At 51.5% G+C, this 26,055-nt stretch overlaps 2 protein-coding genes across 3 annotated transcripts in view; one reads left to right on the top strand and one right to left on the bottom strand.

Moving 5' to 3' along the window:
• AKNA (AT-hook transcription factor) overlaps positions 1-18,366 on the top strand; it is a 71,998-nt gene extending 53,632 nt beyond the window's left edge. Inside the window, exons 13-22 of the mRNA XM_084649845.1 lie at positions 523-629; positions 1,127-1,377; positions 2,535-2,685; positions 7,667-7,837; positions 8,710-8,822; positions 9,470-9,580; positions 9,841-9,939; positions 11,156-11,281; positions 11,973-12,141; positions 12,901-18,366. Of these exons, the coding sequence (XP_084505971.1) occupies positions 523-629; positions 1,127-1,377; positions 2,535-2,685; positions 7,667-7,837; positions 8,710-8,822; positions 9,470-9,580; positions 9,841-9,939; positions 11,156-11,281; positions 11,973-12,141; positions 12,901-13,192 (1,590 nt within the window). The 3' untranslated portion in view covers positions 13,193-18,366. The remainder of the gene's footprint in view (positions 1-522; positions 630-1,126; positions 1,378-2,534; positions 2,686-7,666; positions 7,838-8,709; positions 8,823-9,469; positions 9,581-9,840; positions 9,940-11,155; positions 11,282-11,972; positions 12,142-12,900) is intronic.
• A 4,602-nt stretch (positions 18,367-22,968) lies between these two features.
• Positions 22,969-26,055, bottom strand: part of STXBP1 (syntaxin binding protein 1) — a 66,467-nt gene continuing 63,380 nt past the window's right edge. For both annotated transcript variants that reach the window (XM_084649801.1, XM_084649802.1), the window contains one exon: positions 22,969-25,358. Coding sequence is in view for 1 of the 2 variants with exons in the window: in XM_084649802.1 (XP_084505928.1) it covers positions 25,276-25,358 (83 nt within the window). In the remaining variant the exon portion in view is untranslated. The remainder of the gene's footprint in view (positions 25,359-26,055) is intronic.

The following is a 26,055-nucleotide window of genomic DNA, read 5'->3' as shown; positions in this document are numbered from 1 at the left end:
GTATATAGAAATTGCCTTCTCAGCTGCTGAAATGCAGCCATCTCTGGTGTGTGGTCCACCGCAGCTGTTTAACAGCACACTGGAACACCACCCAGCAGCTCCTTAGAAAGGAAGGGAAGCATTATTTCCATGCTTAAAGCTGCAGGAGAGTTTTCCAGCGCAAAATGCAATTCTCCAATATGGAATATGGCCCTTTGCCTCTGGAGGTAACACCCTGGTTCCTGCAGAATGGGCCATGGGGTTTAGTTTAATGACCATGTGCTTCAGAACTTCAGTCTTCTTACTCCTATAAAAGAAAATGGCTCCAGCAATGTAGCCCCTACCCCCCTCCCAACACCATGCTGAGGCATTTGTTCAGTGCTGATTACGAGGGAGGAATACCACTTACTGATTCACCAGCACCATGCATCAGTATGCTTGTACTTGGTGGTCTCCCCTCCAACTACAGACCAACTCTGCCTGGTCTTATGGCCAGCATCACTTGTGTTGATCCGAATTGGATCAAGTTTCCCTCTGTTGCAGGATCAACGCATTGTGTCTCCAGAGACAGACAGCGGGTTTGTGGGGTCGGAGGCCAGCAGGGTGTCCCCGCTGACGCGCACCCCGGAGCATCGCCCCTCTCGCACTGCGTATGGACCCTTGTCTCTCTTGTCACCCCTCCAGCTCCTATGACCTGCCCTCATCCCCACTCCTGCCCTGGGGGGCTGATAAAAAAGGGTCCAGGGCTGAAGGAATGTGTGACATGATGGAGCCTATGGACGGGGAAGGAGCTTGAGTATATGAGGGTTGGTGAATGGGGGTGAGAGAAAAGGGGAGGGACTAGAGCAGATGATCAGACTGGTGGAGGGGATTGTGAGGAGGTGGGGTGCATGGGGTGAGCAGTGAATTGGGGACTAGGGTTAACGGGGCGAGGGGGTCTGGAGCACATGGAATGGCAAAGGGGGTGATTAGTGAAAGGGGGGAGGGTAGTTACAGACTGAGTGGGTTGAGCAGTGGCTGGGACAGGGGTGCCAGGAAAGACACATGAAGGAGGAAACCAGCCAGTTGGGTGAAGCACAGTAGAAGCCGGGCTGGTAATAGCTTGGAGACTCCCTCAGTGAGGCCTGTGTATTTGCCTTGTTCCCAGGACCCCCGGCCTGCTGGGAAGATCCTGCCCCACATCCAGCCCTGCTGCCCTTCGCACTTCCCTGGGCAAAGTGGCAGCCCCCCTGCCATCGGAAAAGGAACTGCTGGGCATGTACACATCCGCCAGCCAGGGGCCCCCCCGAGGCGGCACCCGGAGACACAGCCTGCCCCGTGGCAGCCCCTCCCAAACCAGCTCCCCTCCCCAGTGGGCAAACAGCATCACCAGCGAGGTGGTACCAGACGCAGACATCAGTGAGTAGAAAGTGTCCATCACCTGGGTGTCTGGGCACCTCCAGCGTGAGACACACATTGTTTCCTGTAGGGGGCAGAGTTCTCCTCCCATCTTCCTACGGTGAGAGGAGCTGCTGCTGATACAAACAAAAAATAACAATTTTTTTTAGAACATTTTCAATTGGTTTCCCCTACATATCTCGTGATTTTCAAAAACTATTTTCAGTTTAAAAAATCATTTTTCTGAAAACCAAAATGGGGGGGGGGTTTGGTGTTTCAATAAAAAACTGGGAAAACATGGACCAAAATGAAATGTTTCCACTCAAGTTTTCATTTTTGAGCTAAAAGATGTGGACCAGTGCTAGTCATTTCCATGTGCCTGCTTGGGAGATGGTGGTTTAAAAGGGGATGATGGGGCTCAGGCAGCCAGGGAGAGAGCAGTAAGAAAGGCCCACAGAGACTATCCACTTCCACATTGCTTGGGGGAGCTGTATTGGTCCCTCAAGCTAAAGCTGTACCAGCCAGTGACCTCTCCTCACCCTCAAGTCCCATCACCCAGAGATCTCTCTCCCCCTTGTACCCACAGCCTTTGGACACGGGCTCTGTGATTTGGCTTGAAGTTTGCTCACAGGCAGGGTAGATTTCAGGGCTCCCAGGATCTTAAGTCCCCCTTTGGTTTATGTCTTGAGACAAATCCAGCCTGTGGCCTCTTTGTCCTCAGGCACATGGATCAGAGGGAAACCAGTAGCGTACCGGGGAGCCTCCATCACCCAGTCAGTTGACTCACTCAGTCCTATTCCTTTGACAGTGGGTGGCTCTGGAGACTGGGCATGGGAAACGGAGCCTTTCACTTCCTGGGTGCTGGTTTGAATCCTGCTCAAGCTGATAGTGACTAACCTGGCTGTTGGGTGACCTGGGTGGAATGAGTTTGGGAAGGTCTCATTGCAGTGGATAGAGGTCCACACTGCATTTGTGCCACTTGTTGGCAGAGAGGTCAAGGAGTGACTGGACCATGGAAACTGAATCCTCTCCCACCCAGAGGGGTTGCCTCCACCTTAGCGGGGAGGGAAGGTGTCTGGGTCAGACCTGAAAATGGCCCCTGGTCACTGGTGAAATAAACCGAGGCACCCAAAGGTCGCAGCTGTTTAACATCTGGCACTGTCTCCTTATGTCCCCAGCTCACACGGACTCCGAGGCAGAGCGGGACAGCAGGGCCAGCCCTTCTGATCACCGTCTCAGCAAAACTAGATGCCCACGCAGCTCCACCACCAGATCGCCTTCCCCAGTCCGGGCTCACCACGGCCTCCTGGGCTCCCGCGTGGAACGAGAGTGAGTGTGAACTCCGCTTCGGGGGCAGGGCTGAGTCAGCAACAGCAGCCGCATTCCCTGGCCCTTTGGGGCACCAGCATCTGCTGCGGGGATGGGCTGCTGGGGTGAGACCACCAGCCCCTCTGCGCCTTTGGCTGTGCATGAATCTTTGCAGCATTTCTCCATTGTCGTAGACCAGCCTCCTCAGTGGCAGCTCCGTCTCTGAGCCGGGCCGCTGCTGTCCTAGGCTGGAAGAGCCCTGAATTTATCTCCCAGTGGAGCATTATGACGTGAAGATGTCGTGACACTGAGTCACACTCTGGGCTCTCTGTCAGTGGTGTCAACTCTGGGCCATTCACGACTGCAATCCCTGGAGCAGTCCTCTCCGGAAAGGGCTTTGAATCCAGCGCTGTCATTAGATTTCCCTTGAGCGTCATTAGCTCCCAGTAAGCCAAGCAGCCCCCGAGCAGAGGAGGTGGGGGCTTGTTTATCTGCTTTCTCTGAGCAGGGGAGGTCCGGGAGGTTGGGGTGTGCCGTTCTCTCCTTGCATAATGTCAGCAAACATTTCTGAGAGTGTTGCTAGGACGCCGCCTCTCTCGGAGGCAAGTGTGGCAGGGGTGGGGCTGGGAGGAAACAGTGCTGGAGGAAGAGGGACGTTTTTGGAGATCCGAGCACGCCGCGTCTTAAAGCGCCCACCCCAGGCGAGATCCCTTATCTCCAGTCTCCACCCTGCTCTAGGACTGGTTTATACTGGGCTAATGGACTGGTTCCAGCGCATGTTGTGTTAGAAAGGCGGGTCACTTGTTTCTTTGGGCTCAGACGTGCTGAGAGGGGCCAGGCCTTGGGACGGGCAGGCTGGGAACCTTGGTACAATAGATCTCTCCCATGGGAGCGAATTCAGCGGCAGCTCCCCTTCCCTTGGGGAGATGAGAGATCTCAAAGCCACAGGAGGCTGCCTCACCAGTACTGGGGCCAGCTAGCCGGAGGGAGGAAGCGGAGAAAAACTGGATATGACCGCGCCAGTCCTGGCCTTCTCCACCATGTGCGTATCACACCGATTTGTGTGGGCTCAGCTTGGGGGTTCTATCCCGTACGCAGGCCGCCCCCTGGTCAAGGCAGAGACCATCCAACTTATTTCACTGTGACCACAGTGAGGCCAGGTCTGAGACTTATTTTAGCAGGTGGATACTAGCCCCTCGGTTGAAGGCTTTGCAGTGTCTTAACTGGGACTGGGAAGCAGAGTGGGGCCAGATCAGATCCTGCTGGGCAAACCAGGGACAAAGTGGTCTTTGGAGGCAGCTCTTCTAGGAGCGAGTAACCGGGGGAGCGGGGAGAATCCCACACAGTGAGTCCCTGGCTATATAGCACAGCTAAATTAATGCCACCAGGGCAGCCTCTGTGATCACTGCCCCAGGGATGGGCTGAAGCAAGAGCAGATCAGTGGGAAAGGGTCAGGGAGTTCCCATCACCCTTGCTAGCTGAGTGGTTGGGTGGAGCTCTGAACTGCCCTCCTGGAGCATCTGCCAGCTGGACTGAAAACTTTTATTTCAATGCAGGTGCCTTCCGTAGCTAGGGGGATAGAACCAGGGGAACTGACCTCTCTTGAGGCAAACTGTGATCTGGTTTGCCTCGATAGCCCCTCTGCTCACTGCCTGGCTGCCTCATTTCAGCCTGGCAGGTAAAGTATTAACGCTCGCTCGTGTCACTCACAAGAGGAGAGAAGGGAATGACAGAGTAAGAAACCTGCCCCCTCTGCTCTCTCACAAACCTGCATCTGGTTAGACCCTGATTGGAACCAGACCTTTGCCCAGCTTGGGGCGAGAGAACCCTGGGGGAGTCTGAGGTTTCCAGAACCTTGCAAACTATTTCAGTGGGGTTGGCAAACCTAGTGTGAATTCCCATCCCTTTCTCCTTGTTGTTTTAATTTGACTCAGACGGATCCTCAGCTGGCGTAAATCAGCATCGTCCTGTTGAATGCATTGGACCGACACCAGTTTACACTAGCTAAGGATCTCTACCCTGGTGTTTATTTCACTGAGGGTGATTATGTATTTTCCTAGCTAAAGGGCAGCAGCTTGTGCTGTGTATTACGGATAACCGAGCCTCCCCGGAAAGCTGAGCTGACCTAAGTAGGTGTCCTGCATCCTGTAATGAACTGGACAGTGTGTGTCTGCGTCCCACTGCCTCCTGCTGGGGGGAGTCAGCCCTGCTCAGGTGTGTCTCAGATCCCATCGTGCTGATGGAGATTCTCCTTCAGCTCAACTGGCAGGGCCTTGTGCTTTCTGGAGCAGGGAGATCAGTATCCTTCCCCCGCTGTCGCCCTGAAGATCTGAGAGACATTGTGATGTGCAGCTTAGTGACACCTGAGAGAGGCCTGAGGTGGCCACGGATTTCAATGAACCTTGAATCCAAGATTATGAGTGGGCTGGAATTGACCAGTCAAATTTGCATAGCCTTAGTCTGGGTAACTTTTTTGGTATTTCTAGCTCATTCCCTGCTATGCTGCATGGTTCTGGGTAGCAGCCAGGGCTCAAATAGGAAGGAGAAAGCGTCGCTCTCACTGTGTGTCCTGCAGCTATCTGGTGAGAGAGCCAGTTCCTGGGAGGTTTCGTACCTGCCTTTGCAGAACCCAGAGGCCCGGCTCATTTGGAGAAGACTCCATGTTTCCAGAGTGTATCCAGCCTGAACCTCCACATGGTTTGAGGATCTCCTGTCACCACTCACAGGACACGGTTAATTGTGAAACCTTCAGGACAAGATTGTCAAAAGGGACTAGTGATCTGGGTGCCCAGCCTGAGTTGCAGTGGCCGGGTGTGGAGCATTGTCTGTTGCTTTCCAGTTACTGGGGTCAACCTGACAGGCTTTCAAGTTTGACTTCAGTGTGTCTTTATATCGTTTGGACTGGCCACCAGGAGAACCTTGCTTCAGCTGGCTATAAAATCCAGCCTTGGGTGTGCTTGAGTTGGCTGTACGAACGAGAGACCCGACCAACACAGCTGAGCTTTTATCAGCATTGGTTTGAATGCTGGACATCCAACAAGGATGAAGGATTCTGATATTGGGAATATTGTTCCACCGTTTGACCCTGCAAACAGATTGAAGACAGCGCATATGGAGCAGTGGCACGTTATCCGTGACTCACAACCACACACAAGAATCGCAAGCATGATTGCCCGACAACTACTTAGCTTGGTGCTTCTCTTGACAGCCCTCTCGTTCCATAGGTGGTGTGACGGCATTCCCAATGCACAGCTGGCGTGGGCTGTGCGACGTGGAATCTCATCATCAATTATGGCATTCTGGGACAGTGTACTCCTTAGGTAGCCAAACTTCTCCACAGACTTGAGAAGAGCATGGTTGATCTCCGTGACTGGGTCAACGTGCACACCCCCTAGCACAGGCTGGTACAGCGCTTCGCTTGGAGAGGCTGTTGGAGCAGAATTGCGTTGCTGAATCCAGCTGCACCGTGATTAGATTCTAGTGGGAAACGTGTGCGCAGTTCCTGTCCCACTCTCACATCCATGCGAGCCATGCGCATGCTGGTGCAGAACTGTAATGAGGAGAGCGACGGATGTGGATGCAGGTTTAAGTTCAGAGTTCCATCTCCTAGCGAATGTTGTTGACCCCTCATGGTTTCTCCACCTTTTCAGCGTTCCTTCTGGAAGGGCAATCACGTGCCTCCAAAGGCTGTAACTGGCTGACGGCTAATTTGATCGCAGCCTGCATTTGCCATGTCCAGTACCGTCTTTGGGCATCTGTGGCATTTTTACAGGGGCACCGGCTACCTTGGGTGCCAATAGCTATGTAGCCGTGTCAGCTGCTTGAGTATTTATCCTGGGTGGGGCTAGTCCATGCTGCCACGGCTTCGCTGCTATTGTTACTCAAGCTAGCTTCGATCTACCGAGATTAAAGCTAGCTCTGGTGTGTCTATGCGCGGTGCAGTCACACCTCCTGGTTGCAGTGTAGACATGCCTATAGACGTGGTTACTTTTAACTCTCGAGTCTCCAGGGTGATGAGCAATGGTATCCCCTCGGCAAAGGTTTGAGGATTTCTGGTGTCAGACAGCCAGGAGGAGCGGAGATGGGACTGGCCATATGATTTCAGGCAGGCGGAGAGGATGGAGTGTTTCCCATTTTCCTTCTAGATCAGACATTTCTCTTGTAACCTGCTGTCAAGGTTCCTTCCCCACTCTGAACTCTAGGGTACAGATGTGGGGACCTGCATGAAAACCTCCTAAGCTTACTTTTACCAGCTTAGGTTAAAACTTCCCCAAACTATTTTACCCTTTGCCCTTGGACTTCCACTGCCACCGCCAAACATTTATCTGGGTTTATTTTTATTAGGAAAGCATTGTTTGGAAACGTCTTTCCCTCCAAAATCCTCCCAACCCTTGCACCCCACTTCCTGGGGAAGGTTTGGTAAAAATCCTTACCAATTTGCATAGGTGAATACAGACCCAAACCCTTGGATCTTAAGAACAATGAAAAAAGCATTCAGATCTTACAAGAAGAATTTTAATAGAAGTAAAAAGAATCACCTCTGTAAAATCAGGATGGTAAATACCTTACAGGGTAATTAGATTCAAAACATAGAGAATCCCTCTTGGCAAAACCTTAAGTACAAAAAGACACACAGACAGGAATATCCATGCTATTCAGCACAACTTATTTTCTCAGCCATTTAAAGAAATCATAATCTAACACATATCTAGCTAGATTACTTACTAAGTTCTAAGACTCCATTCCTGTTCTGTCCCTGGCAAAAGCATCACACAGACAGACACAGACCCTTTGTTTTTCTCCCTCCTCCCAGCTTTTGAAAATATGTTGTCTCCTCATTGGTCATTTTGGTCAGGTGCCAGCGAGGTTATCCTAGCTTCTTAACCCTTTACAGGTGAAAGGGTTTTTCCTCTGACCAGGAGGGATTTTAAAGGTGTTTACCCTTCCCTTTATATTTATGACACCTGCACTTATTAATCCTTTTTTCCCCTTCCCATCCCAGCCAGGCCATCCGGGCTCTGCAGGACGAGGTCTCGCGGCTTCGGCAGCGGCTGGAGGAGAGTTTGCACCGATCCCGCAGCTACCCAGAGGGAAAGTCATCCCCACGCACCACTAGGAGCAGGAGGCAGCCCGAGTGGAACGGCCCCTCAGTCCGGAACGCAGCCACCTTTGGGTAGGTGCCAGTGTGCAACACAACGTGGCCTTGTTGCCTGTTTTGCCTTTCCTGCAAACTCTGCCAGCCGGAGTTCAGTGACATAGGATGGCTGACAGCAGCCTCCTTCTCTGGTTCTCTCTGGTGCCCAGGGAGATTTCTGCCCCCCTGCGGAACTGACCTGTTTTCTGCTGAGACTTGAAAATTGCTGAGGAGGAAGGAGGTACAGGGAGGCTGTTGCAGCTGGTGGGAGCAGTGTGAGGAGAAGGCTCTTGCTCCAGCAGCGGTGAGGGGGTGTGACAGGTTGGAGAGGAAGTAGCGCCAAGCAGGTGGAAGTGGGGAGTAGGGAACGCCAGGTGTGAGACCGAACGGCGGGGTCCAGCCTCAGCTGGCGCTTCTGGCTCTTGGGGACACAGGTGCCATATAGCTCCTGTCGAAGCTAGTGGGAGTTAGGCTAGTATAATGCTGACAGAATCGGGCCCTTTATCGCTCCGGTGAAGGGCTGGTAGCTCTGGCGGGGCCAGGTGGGGTGTGGGCCTTTTCCCTTGCAGCTTTCTGGGCGGCTGACACGCTTCCCCTGGATCTTAGGAGCAGGCCTGGCTCATTTCACCCACGTGCAGAGCCACCCGGACAGCCAGGGCCGCAGAGGGTGACAGGCGATTGTGTGAGCACCCTGAGTCCCCCCCAGCAGTCTTGCCAGTCTCCCCACGGACCCTGTCTCCTGAGCACATGGCAGCTCGTCCTCTCCGTGCTTCAAGGCAGAGGTGGTGACTGTCACTCAGTGCAACCAGAGACCCCCCCCAGTGCCAGGTGGAGGGGAGGGTTAAAACCCCTTGCACCCAGAACCGGGGTGCTGAGCCCTCGACTTCACTCTGTGTCTGTCCCTTTCCCAGCGAATCCACAGAGAGGAGCCCAGGCAAGTTTGGGGAGCCAGCTCCAGTGATCAAGCCAGCGAGGCGGGTGAGGTCGGCATCGCTCCCTCGGGACGGGCCTGAACTGGACCTCAGTAAGTAGACCTGTTGGAACCTACCCCATCTGGGATCAACGCGGCTTCTCTCCCTGCTTTCCAGGAGCAATTATTTGGGGGCAGCAGACTGCAGAGGTAGCAGGATCTGCTTTTCCTTCCATTCTTCTTTGAATTCCCTCTCCTAAAAGGGATTTTCAGATGCCCTTCCTATGCGTGCAGGAGGTGAGAACGGCCACTCTGTGGTGCACACACGTGGTCAGTGATACCAGCATCCTGGGAACGTTCATGACAGACAGGCTTACGCCCAGATCCAGCCCTCCTGACCTTTCGGAAAGCTGGAGGCTGGACCTGGATCCAAACTCCGCAGCTTGTGCCCAGCTCTTCGCGGTCATTACCCTAGATCCTGTGGTTGTTCATTCACACAAGGGCCCGTGGTTGCTGCAAGCACAAGTGTGGTTGCGTGACCCGCCTGCGACTCCCTCCTCTGACCTGGTGATGACAAAACACACTTGAGTCGGGTTCGCACCACGGCACCACACCTACCCCGCCCCCTAATAGCCGTTGTACCAGTGCGTGCTATCCCATAGTGCCTAGAGAACAGGCGCACAGGGCAATGCACTCACTAGTTAGAAACTCACTAGCGGACATGACTGACTGTCTAATCTGGTGTTCTCGGTGCTCTGCAGCTTCAGATTCAGACTGCCCACCGCCGCGGGCTCGAGATGGGAAGCCCAGGACAAACGTCTCCTCCAGGCAGAGCCCTGCGAGGACGCTGACATTCAAGAGCCATTACACAGGTGGGTGAACACGAGCCAGGCCGTGCTCTGCCCTGGTGCTGCCTCCCTTGTAACACCCTGGGCCACCCTGTGTTCTTAAACTGGATCTCTGCTGTCTGCCCCATGCACACGCCGACTTGATGCTGTGCTTGCCACGCAGGAGGGATCTTCCCCTCCCTGTCATGTGAGCGACACAGCTCAGCCCCCACCCCCCCCACCCCCCTTCCCAGCTGGGTGCCCTCTGCGATGCGTGCTGAGCCAGCTCTTGTTGGATTTTGCAGGGACGCGCTACCACTTATCTGCCCCCGTGTCCCCAGAACGGAGGGAAGACACGGGCCCCACTTCCTGCCTCCATTGCCAAGGGACCAGGACACAAGCTGGTAAATATCCTATCTGCTCATCTTGGGCCAGACCCCAAAGAATCACACCTCCGAGTGGCTTTGCTTAGTATTTACAACGCGCAAAGTAATAAGATTTTTGCTCTTCATTAGCGCCTGCTACCTGAGATTTCTGAGGGCTTGGCAAATACCCGCTAATGAAACCATTAGTTATTTAAGGCCTGAACCAAGGAAATAAGGCCTCATGACACTCTGATGAGAGAGATGCAGAGGTCATGCCCCACTGACATGCAGATGTTTTTTGGGTGGAATGCACTCTGAGAGAGGGTCTCACGGCCAACCTCCCAACCTCGGGGTGGAGGGACCTCCCTCGTATTGGGAAAGGAAGGAGACTGCTCCCTCTGCTGATTGTGCAGAAGCAGGATTGGCCAGTAGCCACTCTGACCGCGAGATTTGCAGGTACGGCTAGGCACTCCTGAGGCTGCTGTATCCCTGCCACGAGAGAGTAGGTTAGTACAGATCAAAGCATGTGGCGTCCTACACTGCTGGACTGTTAACTCAGCCCGGTTGCACGTATGGCTCTTGCTCTCGCCTTCGTTACATGTGACCCTGTGGTCATTGTTCATTATTACGGAAGCACCCCACATAATCTACAGGATGGGTGACATTGCCAAGATGAGCCTGCCAGAGCAGCTGTAATCCTTGGATTTTTCTGGCCTTTCAGTGCAATCTTGCAGTTTTCCCATTGTGCTAAAGCCAGTTGTTATCATCCGAGAGCTCCGTGTTACAACCTGCTTTGTTCATCTTGTTTCCCGATGCTAGCAACAGACGGCACACAAAGAAATGACCAGCTTTCCGGACTAGCAGCCACCTGTATGGAACCATTTATCTTGGCTAAAGATTAACTTGCATTTTGCACCCAGCATTTTGAGTACATTGCATGCAAGTTGTGATCCCCTCAGGTGATTTGCCCAAATTTTTGCATGTCTGAGGGCGCCCTCCAGTCGCTGAGAGGAACCCACAGCTGAGCTAAAGCTGCACAGTTCCATTCGCATGTTGTGACCCAGCATTCTTTGCCATCAACTCTTTCTTTTTTTTTTTTTAACGTTTTTACTTTCTGGAAATTGCCTTAATCTAGTATAATAACAAGTTTGCTGTTTCCAAACATCCTGAAAGCTCCTGTATACTTCTACTGCCCTTTGCAATTGAGATTTTTGTGGAGTTACTTTACTCACTGTTTGTTCTCTGTGTTTTTTAGGCAATGCATCAGCGAGGGACACCGTGAGACCCACTCAGCATAGCACTCCAAGGCAGACGCACTGTCCAATCTGCAGCGGGACCAGGAGCACCCCAGTTTCTAAAACCAGGGACAAAGCAGCACATGGTAGGTGAACAGTTTGCTCTGTCTGAATGTTTCTGTTCTGTGAAGAGCTGCTCTGCATGAGGAGGGATCCTGGTGGATGGTTCCCATCTAGCAGAGGGACCTACTGGCCAAGGCTGGAAGCTGAATTCAAAGCTCTAGCGTTCCAAAAAAGGAGTCACTGCAGAGGGTGGCAATAGCGGGCCTCCCAGTCACACTAGTTCCAGCTTCAGCCAGCAGGAGTTGCTGTAGGTAGTGGAATTGGAGTGCTGGCTGTGGCTCACGGCTGCTGCAGCGCCAGCCTCCCCCAGTAGGAGTCGCTGCCGGTAACAGTGTTGGCATGCTGGCTGGCTCTCGAGCTGCTGCAGTCCCGGCTCTCCCAGCAGTGGCTGGGAGGGAATGGGGTGCTATCTGGGAGAACTTAGAGGCGTCCGCGCCAGGGCTGGAGCGCTGACAGCTCAGGACCTGACACTTGCTGCAGGTGCAGGTCCCAGGGCAGGGTTTTCCAGCACAGCCGCTTGTAGGTGTGATTCATCCCAGGGAGCTGATTCCAGTAGATTGAGGGGTGCATCCCCGGCCCTCTCTTTGTCCTGAGGCCAGACTCACCCCTGGAGTCAGTGGCGTAGCACCAGGGATGGATTTTGCCGCGTGGGTGTCCTGTCCATTCACCCCAAATACCAGGGTGTCTCCTACGGTGTGTCTTTCTTCTCCCCAGCAACCGGCCGCAGCACAGAGAGTGCCTCATCTCAAGGCTCCGGCCGCAGTCGCAAACCCGAGAAGCCGCAGCAGCAGCCTGGCCTGTGGTACCTGGCGGCCCCACCCCCTGGCACAGCTGTCAACTGCATCCCAACAGTGCCCCTGCTGCCTTACTCGCCCTCTGTACTGTAAGAGCGGCCCACGCCACATTGGTTGGGGTTACTGTGGGGAGGGATGTTCAGAGTTTCCTTCTGGGATTGTGGGAGGCAGCCTGGGATCTCTAGGGCCAAAGCAGAGCCTGTGGAGGGGAAAGATGGTCCAGCGGTTGGGGCACTAAGTTGGGACTTGGGAGAATGGTTTTGGTTCCCTGCTCTGCCACAAACGTCCTGTATGACCTTGGTCAAATCGCTTAGGCCCAGATTTTTTAATCTATTTAGGTATTGCTCCACTCAGCGTTGCCAAGCCTAAGCGATTTAGGCACTTAGAAGCTTCAGCTGGAGTGGTGTGTCCCGTTTTGGGCACCACACTTTAAGAAAGATGTGAACAAACTGGAGAGGGAACAGAAATGATAGGTTTGGGAAACCTGACCTCTGAGGAAAGGATACAAAAGGGGGCACGTTTAGTCTAGAGAAGAGAAGGCTGAGGAGAGCATAAGCCTTCCAATATGGAAAAAGTTGTTTTAAAGAGGACAGTGATCAATTGTTCTCTGGGTCCACTGAGCATAGGACAACGAGTAATCAGCTTAGTTTCCAGCAGGGAAGATTCAGGTTAGATATTAGGCAAAACTTTCTAACTCTGAGGGTAGTTCAGCGCTGGAACAGGTCACGGAATCCCCATCCCTGGAGGGTTTGGAGAACAGGTTGGACAAACGCCTGTCGGATGATCTAGATTTACTTGTTCCTCCCTCAGCGCACTGTATTTAGTCTTTGTTTTGGTTTTTTTTCCAGCTACTGTTCTCCACCAGCACCTACCTCAGTCCCCGGCTCAGCTGGCCTGGCTGCCCATTACTCCAGTGAGTACAGAGTGGCAGAGCTGAAGCCCTGGGCCGCCCGGCAGCAAACCCATGGTCGCCACCACTCCCTGATGCTTGACTTTGACGACCTGGAGGACCTCAACTGGTCCCTGAGCCAGGCCGTGGAAGCCGCCAAGAGCATGACATTCACCACCAAGCAAATGAACAGGTCGCTGACCTCTGAACTGAGCAAGGCAAGGCGCCTGAGGGGATCCTGCCTCTTCTGACAGAACCTGGAGTCGGCGTCCTCTGGGGCCTGGCGAGGACACTTTGAGCTGGCAGGCTGAGCCTCTCCAAACATCTGGAGATAAGCCCCTAGCATACATCTGGGGAACTGATTTGCCAAAGAATGCCTAGGCTGTCCCTCAGCTTCCCACTCCTTCCAGTAGGGCTGGAGAGCCATCCTCCAGGGCCTGCGGAGCCTGTGACATACTGGAGTCTCCGCGCGGGATCCGCAGAGGAAGCTAAGCCTGCAGAGTCCTCTCTCCACCCTTCTCCAGAGCCTCCTCAGCCCGCATGTTACAGTTGCCTTCAGCCTCAAGCCTCTCTGCTCAGCGGGACCGGAGCTGCCGTTGCACTGGGGCATCTCACCTGCCCCTCTCCTCTTGGCCAGTAGCTTTCGGTTGTTGGTGGTTTTCTTAAAGGATCAAATGTTAAGATGAAGGAAGACAGTGAAAACCTCGGGACACGTGGCTGGGCAGAGAGCTGCTCTGGCCTCCCGGGAGCCTGAGACCCGCACTTTAGAATCCCCCTGGCCTTGTCCCTAGAGAACACCCTACTTTTAAGTATCATTTTAACTCCCCTTCCCCTTCTCCCTATTGGCCAGCTTGGAGATGGACACCAGCCAATGGCTTACCATCGCACTGTGAGATCCCACCCCTAGCCCCTTGCAGAAATTCCCACTTGGTCCTTACCCCACCTTGCGTTGCTAAATCAATCCATTTCCATGTGGATCTGTCCCAGTACACCACGTCAGAGGGCTACCGAGGCACAGCCCAGCTGGGACAAGCTCTGTTTACAAGCGGAGCCTTTTCACGCGTCGCTCTTGTTTTGTGTAGGCCCTATCAGAATAAGGCTCCCCTTGCAGCAAAGGTTACCTCAGAGTGCTTGTGAGGACAGGATACATATCTCTCTTTTTCTACGTTCATCTCAAAGGTGAATGGAGGAGGATCAGATGTTTATGTGGAATTTTATTGTTTTTCTACCTGGTTGCTCCTGGCTGTTGTTGGAAAAAATGAAGGACATTCCCATCAGGGCAAGCCCTAGGCGCCATCTTCACCAGACCAGGGGTTCATCCCGCCCTGTCTGACCAGCTCCAAAGCTGCAATCGCATGTCTATTAACTCTTCGAGTGCCTTAGGGGGTGCAGTCCACAGCCCGGGAGGGATCAGTCTTTGGGCAGCAGCAGGCAAAGGGTTAAAGGAACATTGTCCAGATAAGACGTGCCCATCCCAGCAGTTTAGATGATTGGAGCGGAAACAATTTTTAGCCACTTCTTTGGTAATTTTCACCATATGTGCTGTTTCTGGCTTTGCTGTGGGGGAAAGGAAGCACAAACGGTCAGTTTCATTTTCTGTTTCTAAGGCCTGATCCTGAGAGGCATTGAGCACTCTTGCTTCTCCTTGAATTTGGGAGAAGTCATAGGAGCTCAGCACCTCTTGAAGGTCAGCCACGCGATTAGATCCCCGCACTGATTCTCCCGGGCTAGCCCAGTGCTGGAGCTGGCCAATGCTGCGTCACTTTTTGGTTTAACCTTGCTTTCATTGGCACTTATTTTGAACTCTCACAACCATTTCTGCGGAGATGAAGACCCAAACCTGCAATCAGATCCACTAACTAGGGTGCCATCCCCTTCTCCTCTCCCCCCCCCCCTTGACGAGAGCTGATAGAAAAATATGTAAGTGTCACGCAAGTGTTCATTTTCTGTACATTTTTTAGTGAAAAATGTCAACGTTTTCCCACTTTCCACTGGAAAAAATCTACAGCCAGAAATATTTCAGTTTTTGGTTCTTCCCCCTTTCTTTCTCCTTCTTTCTCTGCTGCCACTGAAAAGACAAAGGAGGAAGGAAAAAAGAAAGTAAGCGCTAGAGGGATCAATAATTGAAAAATGTAAAGCAAAAAAAAATAAAAATCCTGTTCCAAAGTTGGAAAATTACAACCACCACCCCAACCACACATCTGCGAAAATGTTCAGGGTTTTTCTGGGGAGGAAGGTGATTTTTTCATTGGAATAAAAATTCAGATGGAAAAATTTCAGCCACGCTATTGACATCAGTAAGGTTTTTGCATGTGTGTAGGAGTCTCTCTTTCTATCCACCTGTCTGTCCATCCATTCCCATAATAACCATCTTTCTATCTACCTATCTCTCTATCTAGGATCTGATTTCAGGATTGTCATCTAGGTTTGTAAATCCCCCCTTAAAAAAAAAAAAAAAGTTTTAGCCAAAATTGGACACTGTCCCTTTAAAACCACAGATCTTTCTGCCAACTTAGATTTCGGGTTTGGCTTATATCAAGCTGTTTGATCCCCTTAAAGACGCGCCTGTTTGCATGTTAATATTTTTAATGGAACATTTCTCATTGTGGTAGCTGGTGAGTGGCTAAATCACTCTCTCTTCAGGTTTTGGTTGTGTGTGTCTCTGTGTGTGTACGTGTGTGTATATATATTCAACATAATCCTTAGGGCATTTCACTTTTTACATGTAATTTATTGTTTTTTTAAAAACTGTTCTTACTGTGTGTGTGCTTTTAAATCTGTGAGGGGTGGTGAGCAAATTCTGCTCCAGCCTATAATGGTCCTTTTCTGTGCAAATGGTGCATGTTTGCATTGGGGCTGGGGCCAGAGGGTCACCAACCAATCAAGCCTCCTTGAAAAGGTAGGAACAGGCTCCCTCTACAATGCAGTAGCAGCCAGTTGCTGGTCTGATAATAGGACTTGATCAGGACTTTGCAGAAGGAGAATATAGCACAGGTACTGTTGAGACTGTATCCTGTTGCATGTTAGCATGGATCAAAGCACGTGCTTGGACATAGGAGGAAATCTCTGAATGAAGGTACATCCCGACATTGCTCCCTGTGGTACGTCATGCCGTCGAAATTTAAAATGCAGTAGATTTAACTCTCAAAAGCTGTCCGAGCAGATCCTTTCCCTTATTCCAGCTTGGGTGGCTGTTTCGTGAACAGGTCATTCAAACTCTTCCAGCAAAAGTGGTACTTACTCTAGTTTCCAAATCAGCAACGTAGGGAGAGTTTGACCATCCCTTTAAACACTGAACTGTCTGACGCTCGAGTGCCATCTAAACCCCACGAGGGGATGGAGCCTGGGCGTGGGAGTTAAGGTTGCTTGGGGCTTGTCCACACACAGACGTTGCACTGGTTTAACACCACAGAATCATAGAAGATTAGGGTTGGAAGAGACCTCAGGAGGTCATTTAGTCCAACCCCCTGCTCAAAGCAGGACCAACACCCACTAAATCATCCCAGCCAGGGCTTTGTCAAGCCAGGCCTTAAAAACCTCTAAGGATGGAGATTCCACCACCTCCCTAGGTGACCCATTCCAGGGCTTCACCACCCTCCTAGTGAAATAATGTTTCCTAATATCCAACCTAAACCTCCCCCACTGCAACTTGAGGCCGTTGCTCCTTCTGTCATCTTCCACCACCGAGAACAGCCGAGCTCCATCCTCTTTGGAACCCCCTTTAGATAAAACTAAATCGCTATGTGGACACTCATTGATTTTAAACCAGGCTTGCATTGGTAAATTTAGAAGTGCAAGGTAAATCATGATAAGCTGGAACCCAATTAGAAGAGGGTGTGTGTACGTGCACACTCTTGCCTTGGTTTAAAGTCACACCTTTAGTCAAACCCGGGCAGGCTTATGTGCAGACAAGATTTTCAACAGTGACTAGTGATTTTTGGTGCCCAACCCTACACCCTTTAAAGATGGCTGAATTTCAGAGGGCAGGTTATCAGCACCTCCAAAAATCAGCCCCCTTTCAGATGGCTCAAGCTGGACATCCCAAACTTAAGGATCTCCTAAGCTCGAGTTACTTTTCAAAATCTTGACCTAGGCCTTAGACTATGTGCTACAGCGTATGGGAAAAAGTCACCATTTTGGCCTCTGTGAGAGATAATAACCTCGTCTTTCCACATCTCCGCTCAGGGTCTGTACCACGCTCCATGACACACGTTTCGCCTGGCACAAATGTAACTGTGCACACAAGCCATCTATCATCAGGCCATATCTCAAAATCCCTGCTGAAGACCAAACTCCCATTGACTACAATCAGAACATTCTTGGGGGTAGGGTGACCAGATGTCCTGATTTTATAGGGACAGTCCCGATATTTGGGGCTTTGTCTTATGTAGAAGCCTATTATGCCCCACACCCTGTCCCAATTTTTCACACTTGCTGTCTGGTCACCCTACTTCAGGGGAAGGGTTAGTCTCAGAAAAATCATGAAGTAAAGGGTTTTGGGAATTGATCCTGAACGTGTGGCTTTGTTTATATGTAGGACCTACCCCAAGTGCCCCGTTTTAAAAATGATTTATTGCTTTTTTTTTTTTTAGTAGTATTATAATCCAGTTGTGGCTGTTTTTAATGCACAAGGCAAGTTATCAGGTCTCACTCTTTTTAGGGACCTCACAGAGCCACTGAAATTATGTCCCATCACAGACAGAGTCCTGGAACAAGGGGAAGTTGTGGTCGATCCATAAAGCTTCAGAGCTTGCATAGTGAAACTCATCTCAAACAACCGCTGACAAAAAATGGAGTAGCTTAACAGAGCTGGTCTGAACTGAACTCTGGGGGATATTTGGGGGGCAGTTTCTTAAAATGTGTGTTTGTGTGAGAACCTCTGTCCATGTAGACAACGGAACCCACTGACAACAGCCTCGGCTGTATAGTGAGGGACAAAGAGAGGCCCCGTTTCCGTGCAGCGCCCTGAGCAATTCTCGTTGAAATGTGAAAGCTTTGCTTAGAGTGAAGTAATTCTGTGTGAGGTTTTCTTTAAAAAAAAAAGATTGCTAGAAGAGGCTTCCATTTGGCAGACCAAATTCAGGCCTGGTTTTGAAGGATGCAATGCCATTGACTTATAGAGGAATTGCACACACAGCTTTGAATTTTGCACATGTCCTTGTTTTCTTATCACAAAGCTGGTTGTACTGTGGCCAAGAGCCCCCAAGCTCTTGAAACCAGGACACTGTGGTTAATGCAGCCTCGCTGGGAGAACACAAGACATCCAGGGGTGTGTATTTAATTCTAGGAACTGCAAGAACAAGAAGTGATGGTTACGTTTTCAGCATCTCCTGGTTTTGTAATGAACTAGCAGAGCCATTTGACGGTATTTTGTAACGAGATAATTGCCTATTTTTTAATGAAATAAATTTGTTTGTTTTTCAAACCGTGTCTCTCTTGTGTGTTTTGGCTACAGCCTTGAGCTTCAGGGAACCCAGCCTTCCAGCTAGCTATTACTTATACATTACTGCCGTGGCTGGGAGGTCCCATTGTGCTTGGGGCTGTACGTACACATAGTTAGAAACAGTCCTGCCTCAAAGACTTAAATAGCTAAGACAAACAGTGGCTGGGAGGGAAACGAGAGACACAGCGAGGAGAAGTGACTGTCCAAGGTCACACAGCAAGTCAGTGGCAGAGCAGAGAATAGATCCCAGGGGTCCTGAATCTAAAGGCCCAGCTTTTTCATGGTATTTAGGTGCTTAAGGATGCAAATAGATACTGATGAGGATTTTAAAAAGCATCTAGGCACTTAACTCCAATGGGAAGTAGATGCCTAGGTGTTTTTGAAAATCTCACTAGTACTTTTAAAAATCTGGCATGATGCCCATGCCCTGCCCACTAGACCACGCTACCTGTCTCCCAAGCTTTAGCTTCAGTTTGGGGTCACCAGTGGAAAGGCTACTTTGTTTCCAACTCCGGATTGCGGGCCAAGGGGCCATTCTGATTTCACCCCCACTAGGGGTTCCAATTCTCCCCAGTGCTGCTGAGATCAGAATCTGAGCCACTCAGTCACCCTTACAAGGCTGGTATCTCTTAGGGACAGCGCAAGCAAAGGCAAGCCTATGGCATTTAGGTTCCTGGATGGGATTGGATGTACTCTGTTGCAGACTTTTCCATAGCTCCCAACATCCTCCATGCATCCACCATTTTAAAACTAACCATGCTCCATTGAGATAAAGGGATGGAAAAGGACAACAGGCCACGCTGATTATCCAGAGGTCGCTGAGGGCATAGAAACCTGCCGATATTCAGGAGAGCCAGCATATGGTGTGTTTTGACTGTAACCCAACGATAGCAATGGATAGCTATCCACTGTAACCCAACCATAGCCTGGAAATGTGGGGCAGCCAGGAGCAATGGAAGTTTCCCCTATGCAGTTGTGGCAGAAGAACCTGGAAATGGTCACGCTGGGTCGGACCAATGGTCCATTCAGACCAATATCCCGTCTTCCAAATAGTAGTCGGGGCCGGGTGCTTCAGAGGGAATGAACAGAACAGGGCAGTGATTGAGTGATCCACCCCCTGTGGTCCCATCTCAGCTTCTGGCAGTCAGAGGTTTATGGATGCCCAGAGCATGGGGTGGCAATGTCCCTGGGTCTCGTCGTAAATTAGGATAGCTGCAAGGGTGGTCGGAGGCCTCCACCAGCTCTGCCAATGCCTTGGCTGAGCAGGGAGGTGGCTAGCCATCTGAAATGTGCAGGGACGATGGCTAAGCTGCTATGTCCTGCTGGCACTATGATTCCCTCTGTCTGGACCAGTATCCTGCCCGTCTGCATGGGTGCTTGCCTGGGGCACACCAGCTCCTCAGCCCGTTAGGGGAATACCTTGGCTAATGGATAAAGGGGCCTAATTCTGGAGCACGTAGCCAAGGCAGAGGGCAACGAAAATTATTAGGGGGCCTGGGGCACATGACTTACAAGGAGAGGCTGAGGGAACTGGGGTTATTTAGTCTGCAGAAGAGAAGAATGAGGGGGGATTTGATAGCAGCCTTCAACTACCTGAAGGGGGGTTCCAAAGAGGATGGAGCTCGGCTGTTCTCAGTGGTGGCAGATGACAGAACAAGGAGTAATGGTCTCAAGTTGCAGTGGAGGAGGTCTAGGTTGGATATTAGGAAACACTATTTCTCTAGGAAGGTGATGAAGCCCTGGAATGGGTTACCTAGGGAGGTGGTGGAATCTCCATCCTTAGAGGTTTTTAAGGCCCGACTTGACAAAGCCCTGGCTGAGATGATTTAGTGGGTGTTGGTCCTGCTTTGAGCAGGGGGTTGGACTAGATGACCTCCTGAGGTCCCTTCCAACCCTGATATTCTATGATTATGATAAGGCATCCAGGCCCTATTGTACAGCTGGAAAGATTCCACAGATCCCTTCCCCCAGCACCAGGGGCTTGTATTAGACAGCTAAGTCCAGCCTGACCTCATCTCAGATCATAAACTACCACAACCCCCACAAAAAAGGAGTGCTTGTGGCACATTAGAGACTAACAAAGTCCTCCTCCGCTTTTTGCGGATACAGACTAACACGGCTGCTACTCTGAAACCTGCCACAACCCCAGTGTGTGTTGATCCTCCAGGCCCTTCTGCCTGTAAAACAATAGGGAGTTGGCTGGAAAGTGAGATGGGGAGGAGGGGGAAATGGCAAAATTTGCCTTACATTTTCTCACCAGAAGTTGGCTGGCTGGGACATGGCGTGAAGTGCAGATGTGGTTGTCTGGCTCACTGCCCCCCAAAATGGACCCGGCTGAGGGGTCCTGTTCTCTGCACCTGCAAGCTCTGTTTTAGACCGTGTTCCTGTTGTCTAATAAACCTCTGTTTTACTGGCTGGCTGAGAGTCACGTCTGACTGCAGAGTTGGGGAGCAGGACCCTCTGGCTTCCCCAGGAGCCCTGCCTGGGCGGACTCGCTGTGGGAAGCGCATGGAGGGGCAGAGGATGCTGAATGCTCCGAGGTCAGACCCAGGAAGGTGGAAGCTGTGTGAGCTGTGTGTCCTGCAGACAGGCTGCTCTCAGAAAGGAGGAGACTTCCCCAGAGTCCTGACTGGCTTCATGGGGACCAGTTCCAGAGCATCGCCCAGGGACTCCGTGACAACTGGTGGCAGACAATTTTTCCCGCCAGCTCCAAGAAGATGAACGGGCCGCAGCGCAGAGCAGTGTACCCTACATGCAGGAAGGTGGGGGGGGGCCTCTAGTGGACCGTGTGTGCAGAGACATAAGACTTACCAGGCCTTGGGAGTTCACGCAGGTGGGAGCTAGGATTCGCCGTGTAACACCTCTGCCCTGGGGAGCTCTGGAACTGCTACCTCGACAGGCTCAAGGTTTGTTTCCATGACCTCTGCTTTCCCCACTCCTCGCAGGTGTTCGCACACTCAGTGCGTTTCTTTAGCTCTTTCCCATCGCAAACAGTGCAGTGCTCTTTATCAGACGACCCTCTGCATGCAGCCCAGTGCCCCTGAGCGCGGCGGGGTGGGGGGCGCAGTTGCTTGAGGTAAGGCTCCTGATTTCAGCGACGTGCTTACTGCAGTGTCCCTCCTGCTAGGGATGTAGCAGGCCTCCATTGTACACAGCAGACAGCATGAGCCTGAGGAATTCAGGGGCAAAGTGCCCAATGACTTTATCAGGTGCACAATGACTAACCCAGTCTCTCCAAGTGCTGGCCGGGACCCAGTGTCAGGCGTGGCATTTGACACTCCCACCTGCCCTCCCCTGTCACACCTGCCCCCCTGCTCGCCCACAGCCGGGCACGCAGCAGCCATGACCTTGCCATCGCACGGCCACGGGGACTGGTGCCATTGTAGTGCCCGCTGAACGGGCAGCTCGAGGGCCCTCGGCTCTCCCTGCTAGCTCAGAGCCATCCAGCGGCAGCACCAGCAGCCCCTGTTGGCGGGACCCCGATACTGGTTGCAGGCTCCCCCCGAACATGGACACCAGGCTCTCCCATTCCTTCAGCTGCTCAACCCCATTGCACCCAGCTACCACAAGCATCCCCCTCCCCCCGAGCTTCCCGGCTGCCCACTCTCGGTGGAGACTGGCGCAAGGTCTCTGGGCATGTGCAGATGACCACAATGGGTGTTGGGGGTGGGAGGTTGAGGGGAGGGAAGCAGAATGGCATGGCGAGGGAAGGCTCTGGGGAGGGGCCGGGGGCTGCTCAGGGACCGGATGGTAGTTTGCCTACCTCTGCCTTATAAGCAGGTGAGGCAGTGTGACCTAATGGCTAGAGCACTGGACTGCAACTCAGGGGACATAGATTCTAGGCTCAGCTGTCCACTGGCCTGCTGGGTGACCTTGGCAGGTCACGGTCCCGCTCTGGTCCTGATTCCCCACCTGATACTGACCTCCCTCGTGCAGCGCTTTGAGATCTATTGAGGCAAAGTCCTATGAAAGAGCAAGGTATTATTATTAAAGCATTGATTGGGGGCTGGGTACCAGCCGGGATGGGTCTTACCCAGTGTGGCCAATCCTGCAGTCCTAGTAGAAAATTCTGCAAAGCTTAGAGCTGCTGCAAGTCTCCATATTATTCTGTCAACATTTTGACTTTCACAGACAAATGGGGCGTCAGGAGGTGGGCTGGGGCAGGTGAGGGAGTGAGATGGGGAACTGATGGGTGCAGTGTTGGTGTAGCCGTGTCGGTCCCAGGATATTAAAGAGACAAGGTGGTGAGGTCATATCTTTTATTGGCCCAACGTCCGTTGGTGAACGAGACAAGCTTTGGCGCTACATAGCTCTTCTTCAGGTCTGGGGGGATTGATGACATCTGTGAATATTTTTTTTTAATCGGCTGTGGATTCATTGAAATTGATGAAAGTGGATCAAAATTTCAACCTCTGAAAAGGGAGGGGGAATGAACAATAAAAGTTGCAATGTTTTCCACCCTCTGTTTTGCAACCAGATCTGCTTCCGAGAGTGGGGCTAGAGGGGGGGGGGCACTCTCTTCATGTTCTAACCAACCTTCCTTCCCCCTCCCCGCCCCCAACAGAAGACCCACTAGGCAGCCTCTTGCACCATGTATGGGAGCGTATTTATTTATTGACTCGAGTGCTTTCGTACAGAAGAACAGATATACACAGATGATATATGTTTGTGCTTCAACACTTTTCAAACACTTAAGATTCCAGTAAGTTTCTAGGTAAACAAGTTCCAAGACAAGATGCTTTTAAAATGTTTCCTTTTTGATAAATTATTTGTTTATATAAATAACTGTAACAGAAAAAAGCAATAAATGTCCAACAGACAAGATCCCGAATCAAGTACAACGCTAATTTAAAAAAAATAAAAACGAGGGGAAGGGGCAAGAGATAACGAACAAATATCAGTGCAAATGTTTACAGCCTTTGCCCTTATCTAATGTTATGGGCCAGGAACAGGGGAGATGACAAGGAAAAAATCGAAACACCTATGAAACCGAGAGATCTATTTGGGAAGGCCAGGGTGGGAGGAGGGGTTCAATTCCTTTGGGGCGGGGAGGGGGGGGGAAGGACCCCTAAACTATCGCAGAGCAGAGGTGGCGGGCGAAAGGAAAAGGAAATAATTTGAGGAAAAGTAACAAGGTCTAGTTTACCCACTGTACGCCAAGCTTGTAAAAACATCACAAGACACCGTAACTAATATACACACAGTCCGCTGTGAGAGATGGACATGGGGAGGCCGGGTTGGGAGAGTTTGGGCAATTTCCACAGTCATGAACATTTCACTACTGGACGACAACAGCAGAAACGAACGGGGGAGGCACTACTAGGGCCAGTGCGGACGGGATCTTAAGAGGTACTGAGGAGGTGACGGCCTTTAGCTTATTTTTTTTATTCTTTTCTTTTTTTTTTAACTTCAATACGGAGATATAAACAGTCTTGGTTTCATTAATTTTTTTGCAAGCAAAGAGAGACTTTTTTGACCCCACACGTTTAACAAAAATATGTCCGTATACAGATATATTTTTATATTTTTTTTTCTTTAAGGAATATGCCAAACTCAGGCTAGGAAGGAAAAGGTTTAAACCATTGGATAAAGGATGCAGTATAGTGCAGCCCTAACTAGCAAGGATGTCTGGGCAACAGCAGGTTTGGACTCCGCCTCTAGGGGGTGTTATTTTGTGGTGAGAGGTAGGGCTAAAATGTCCCTTCTTTCTGTCTGCAAAATAACCCTAGAATCCCAATTTAAAGCTTGGGAGGGGGGGGCTAGTCTCTAGTCCCAACTGCCCAATCATTGACCGGAGCTCAGCCATTTCCCCCATTTCTACCCCTCTCCCCCCAGTCAGCGCGGTGCACCGTTTGGCTTTTACCCCTTCCTCTGAAACATCAAGCAATGACCACCTGCAGAATCAGGCTACCAGCCTAGTTAGACCAATGAGCTGATTGGTATGTAGAGTGACCAGATGGCCCGATTTTATAGGGACAGTCCCGATTTTTGGGTCTTTTTTTTATATAGGCTCCTATTACCCCCACCCTCTGTTCCGATTTTTCTCATTTGCTGTCTGGTCACCTTATTGGTACATGCAAATCTAACCCCCACCTCTCAAACAAAGTCCTGATTGGCTGTTCTCAGAAGCCCCGCCTACGCATGCAAAGCAAGAGGTCACCCCTCCCAGCAGCAATCTGATTGATCTGTCCAGATGTGCTCACCTGAACCTTGCTGGGGGAGAGGGGAGGGCTGGTCAACTTCTGTCAGCAGAGGATGCCGCAGAAGATTTGGGGACAGGTTTGCTGGAATTATGGGTAACCCCCAATTTAACATATTCCTGCAGGAAACACAAAATAACTGCACCTTTAAGAATCACATACACCCCCCAAAAAAATGGAGAAAAAACCCCAATGACAGCAGTAACGGAAAGAACTCTACCAAGTCCGTATTCGAGCAAATCCCTATATGGAGCAGTTGTGTTTGCATCTGGGTTAGGACAAGCACACATCGCTGTAAATAATTCATGTGCATCCATCCAGCCTGGAAAAACGCTTTGGAAAATTCTTCTATAGCGATGGGTAAATGGGTTATTTGAAAATGAGTTTGGTTTGGGGTTTTGGGATACATACATAGAGCATAAATATTTTTGCATTTAGGGTTTTTTCTTTTTTTAACACAATGCATTTTGTGTCCGCTTCCCTGCCCCCCACTCCCCAACACAAACACTTTTGCTTAAAATGAGGGGCAAGTGGGGGTGGGCAGGTTTCTAGAAACAAGAACAGGGAGAAAGCTCGGGGCTGGAGATGGAGCCGTGGCTCAGCAAAGTAACGGTTAGCGGGACAGCCAACGGGAGGACTGCCATAAGCCAGGAAGATGGAGTCGTCGTCCTTTTGTTTGCTTTGTTTTGTTTTAACTGCTGGTTTCTTCATCTGTTTTATTCAGTTTCTTCAGCGTGTCCAGCAGTTTCTGCGGGGTGAGGATGTGAGTGGACCCTGTGGGAGGCAGAGGGACGGACGGGTAGATCGTTAGCACTCTGAAGGGTCAGTTCGGCAGCTTTCACGCTGCGATCCAGCCTGTGCACCCCATCTAAGAAAGGGCCTGGGCAGCCCTGCTCCCCCCGCATAGTGACGGCCGAGGCAGCAAAGTTAAGGTTGGTGTTTCAGGTGCTGGGGAGGGAATGAGCTTCCCATTGGAGGGCTTTGGTACGGCCAGTCTGAGCATGGGAGGGTGCGCCCTCGCAGCTGAGCGTACGTCCACACTTGGATCGGCACCTCGTTGGGCTGCCAGAGAAAGAGGCGTGTGGCTTGGTGGCAGAGCCCCCCGTCCGCCCTCCATGCTCCCTCGCGGCTGTATGGGTGGCCCCATGTCTATAGTAGGGATGTGGGGGGATGACAGGGCCTGGCGGGCGTTCGCTAACGCAGCTGGACTGCTTTGGCTGTAAAGCGCGCACCATGCTCGCTACTGCTCTGGAAGCGAGGGGGAGAGAGAGAGAGAGAGCAGGCATTGTGTGAGAGCAGCGTGTGTGCACCCCCCCCACCCCCCCCCGCAAGGGCATCCCCCTGCCCCTGAACCTGCCCTCCCTCCCCAGCGATGGTCACTGCCTTGGCCAGGCGAGCGGAGGCCAATTCTAATCCCTGAGGCCTTACCTTGCACAGAGAGCACGGTATTGGAAATGCTTGCAAAAATGGC

Source organism: Lepidochelys olivacea (assembly GCF_965140295.1).
Source record: "Lepidochelys olivacea isolate rLepOli2 genome assembly, chromosome: 16".
Lineage (NCBI taxonomy): Eukaryota > Metazoa > Chordata > Testudines > Cheloniidae > Lepidochelys > Lepidochelys olivacea.
This window is presented reverse-complemented; position numbering and strand designations above follow the sequence as displayed.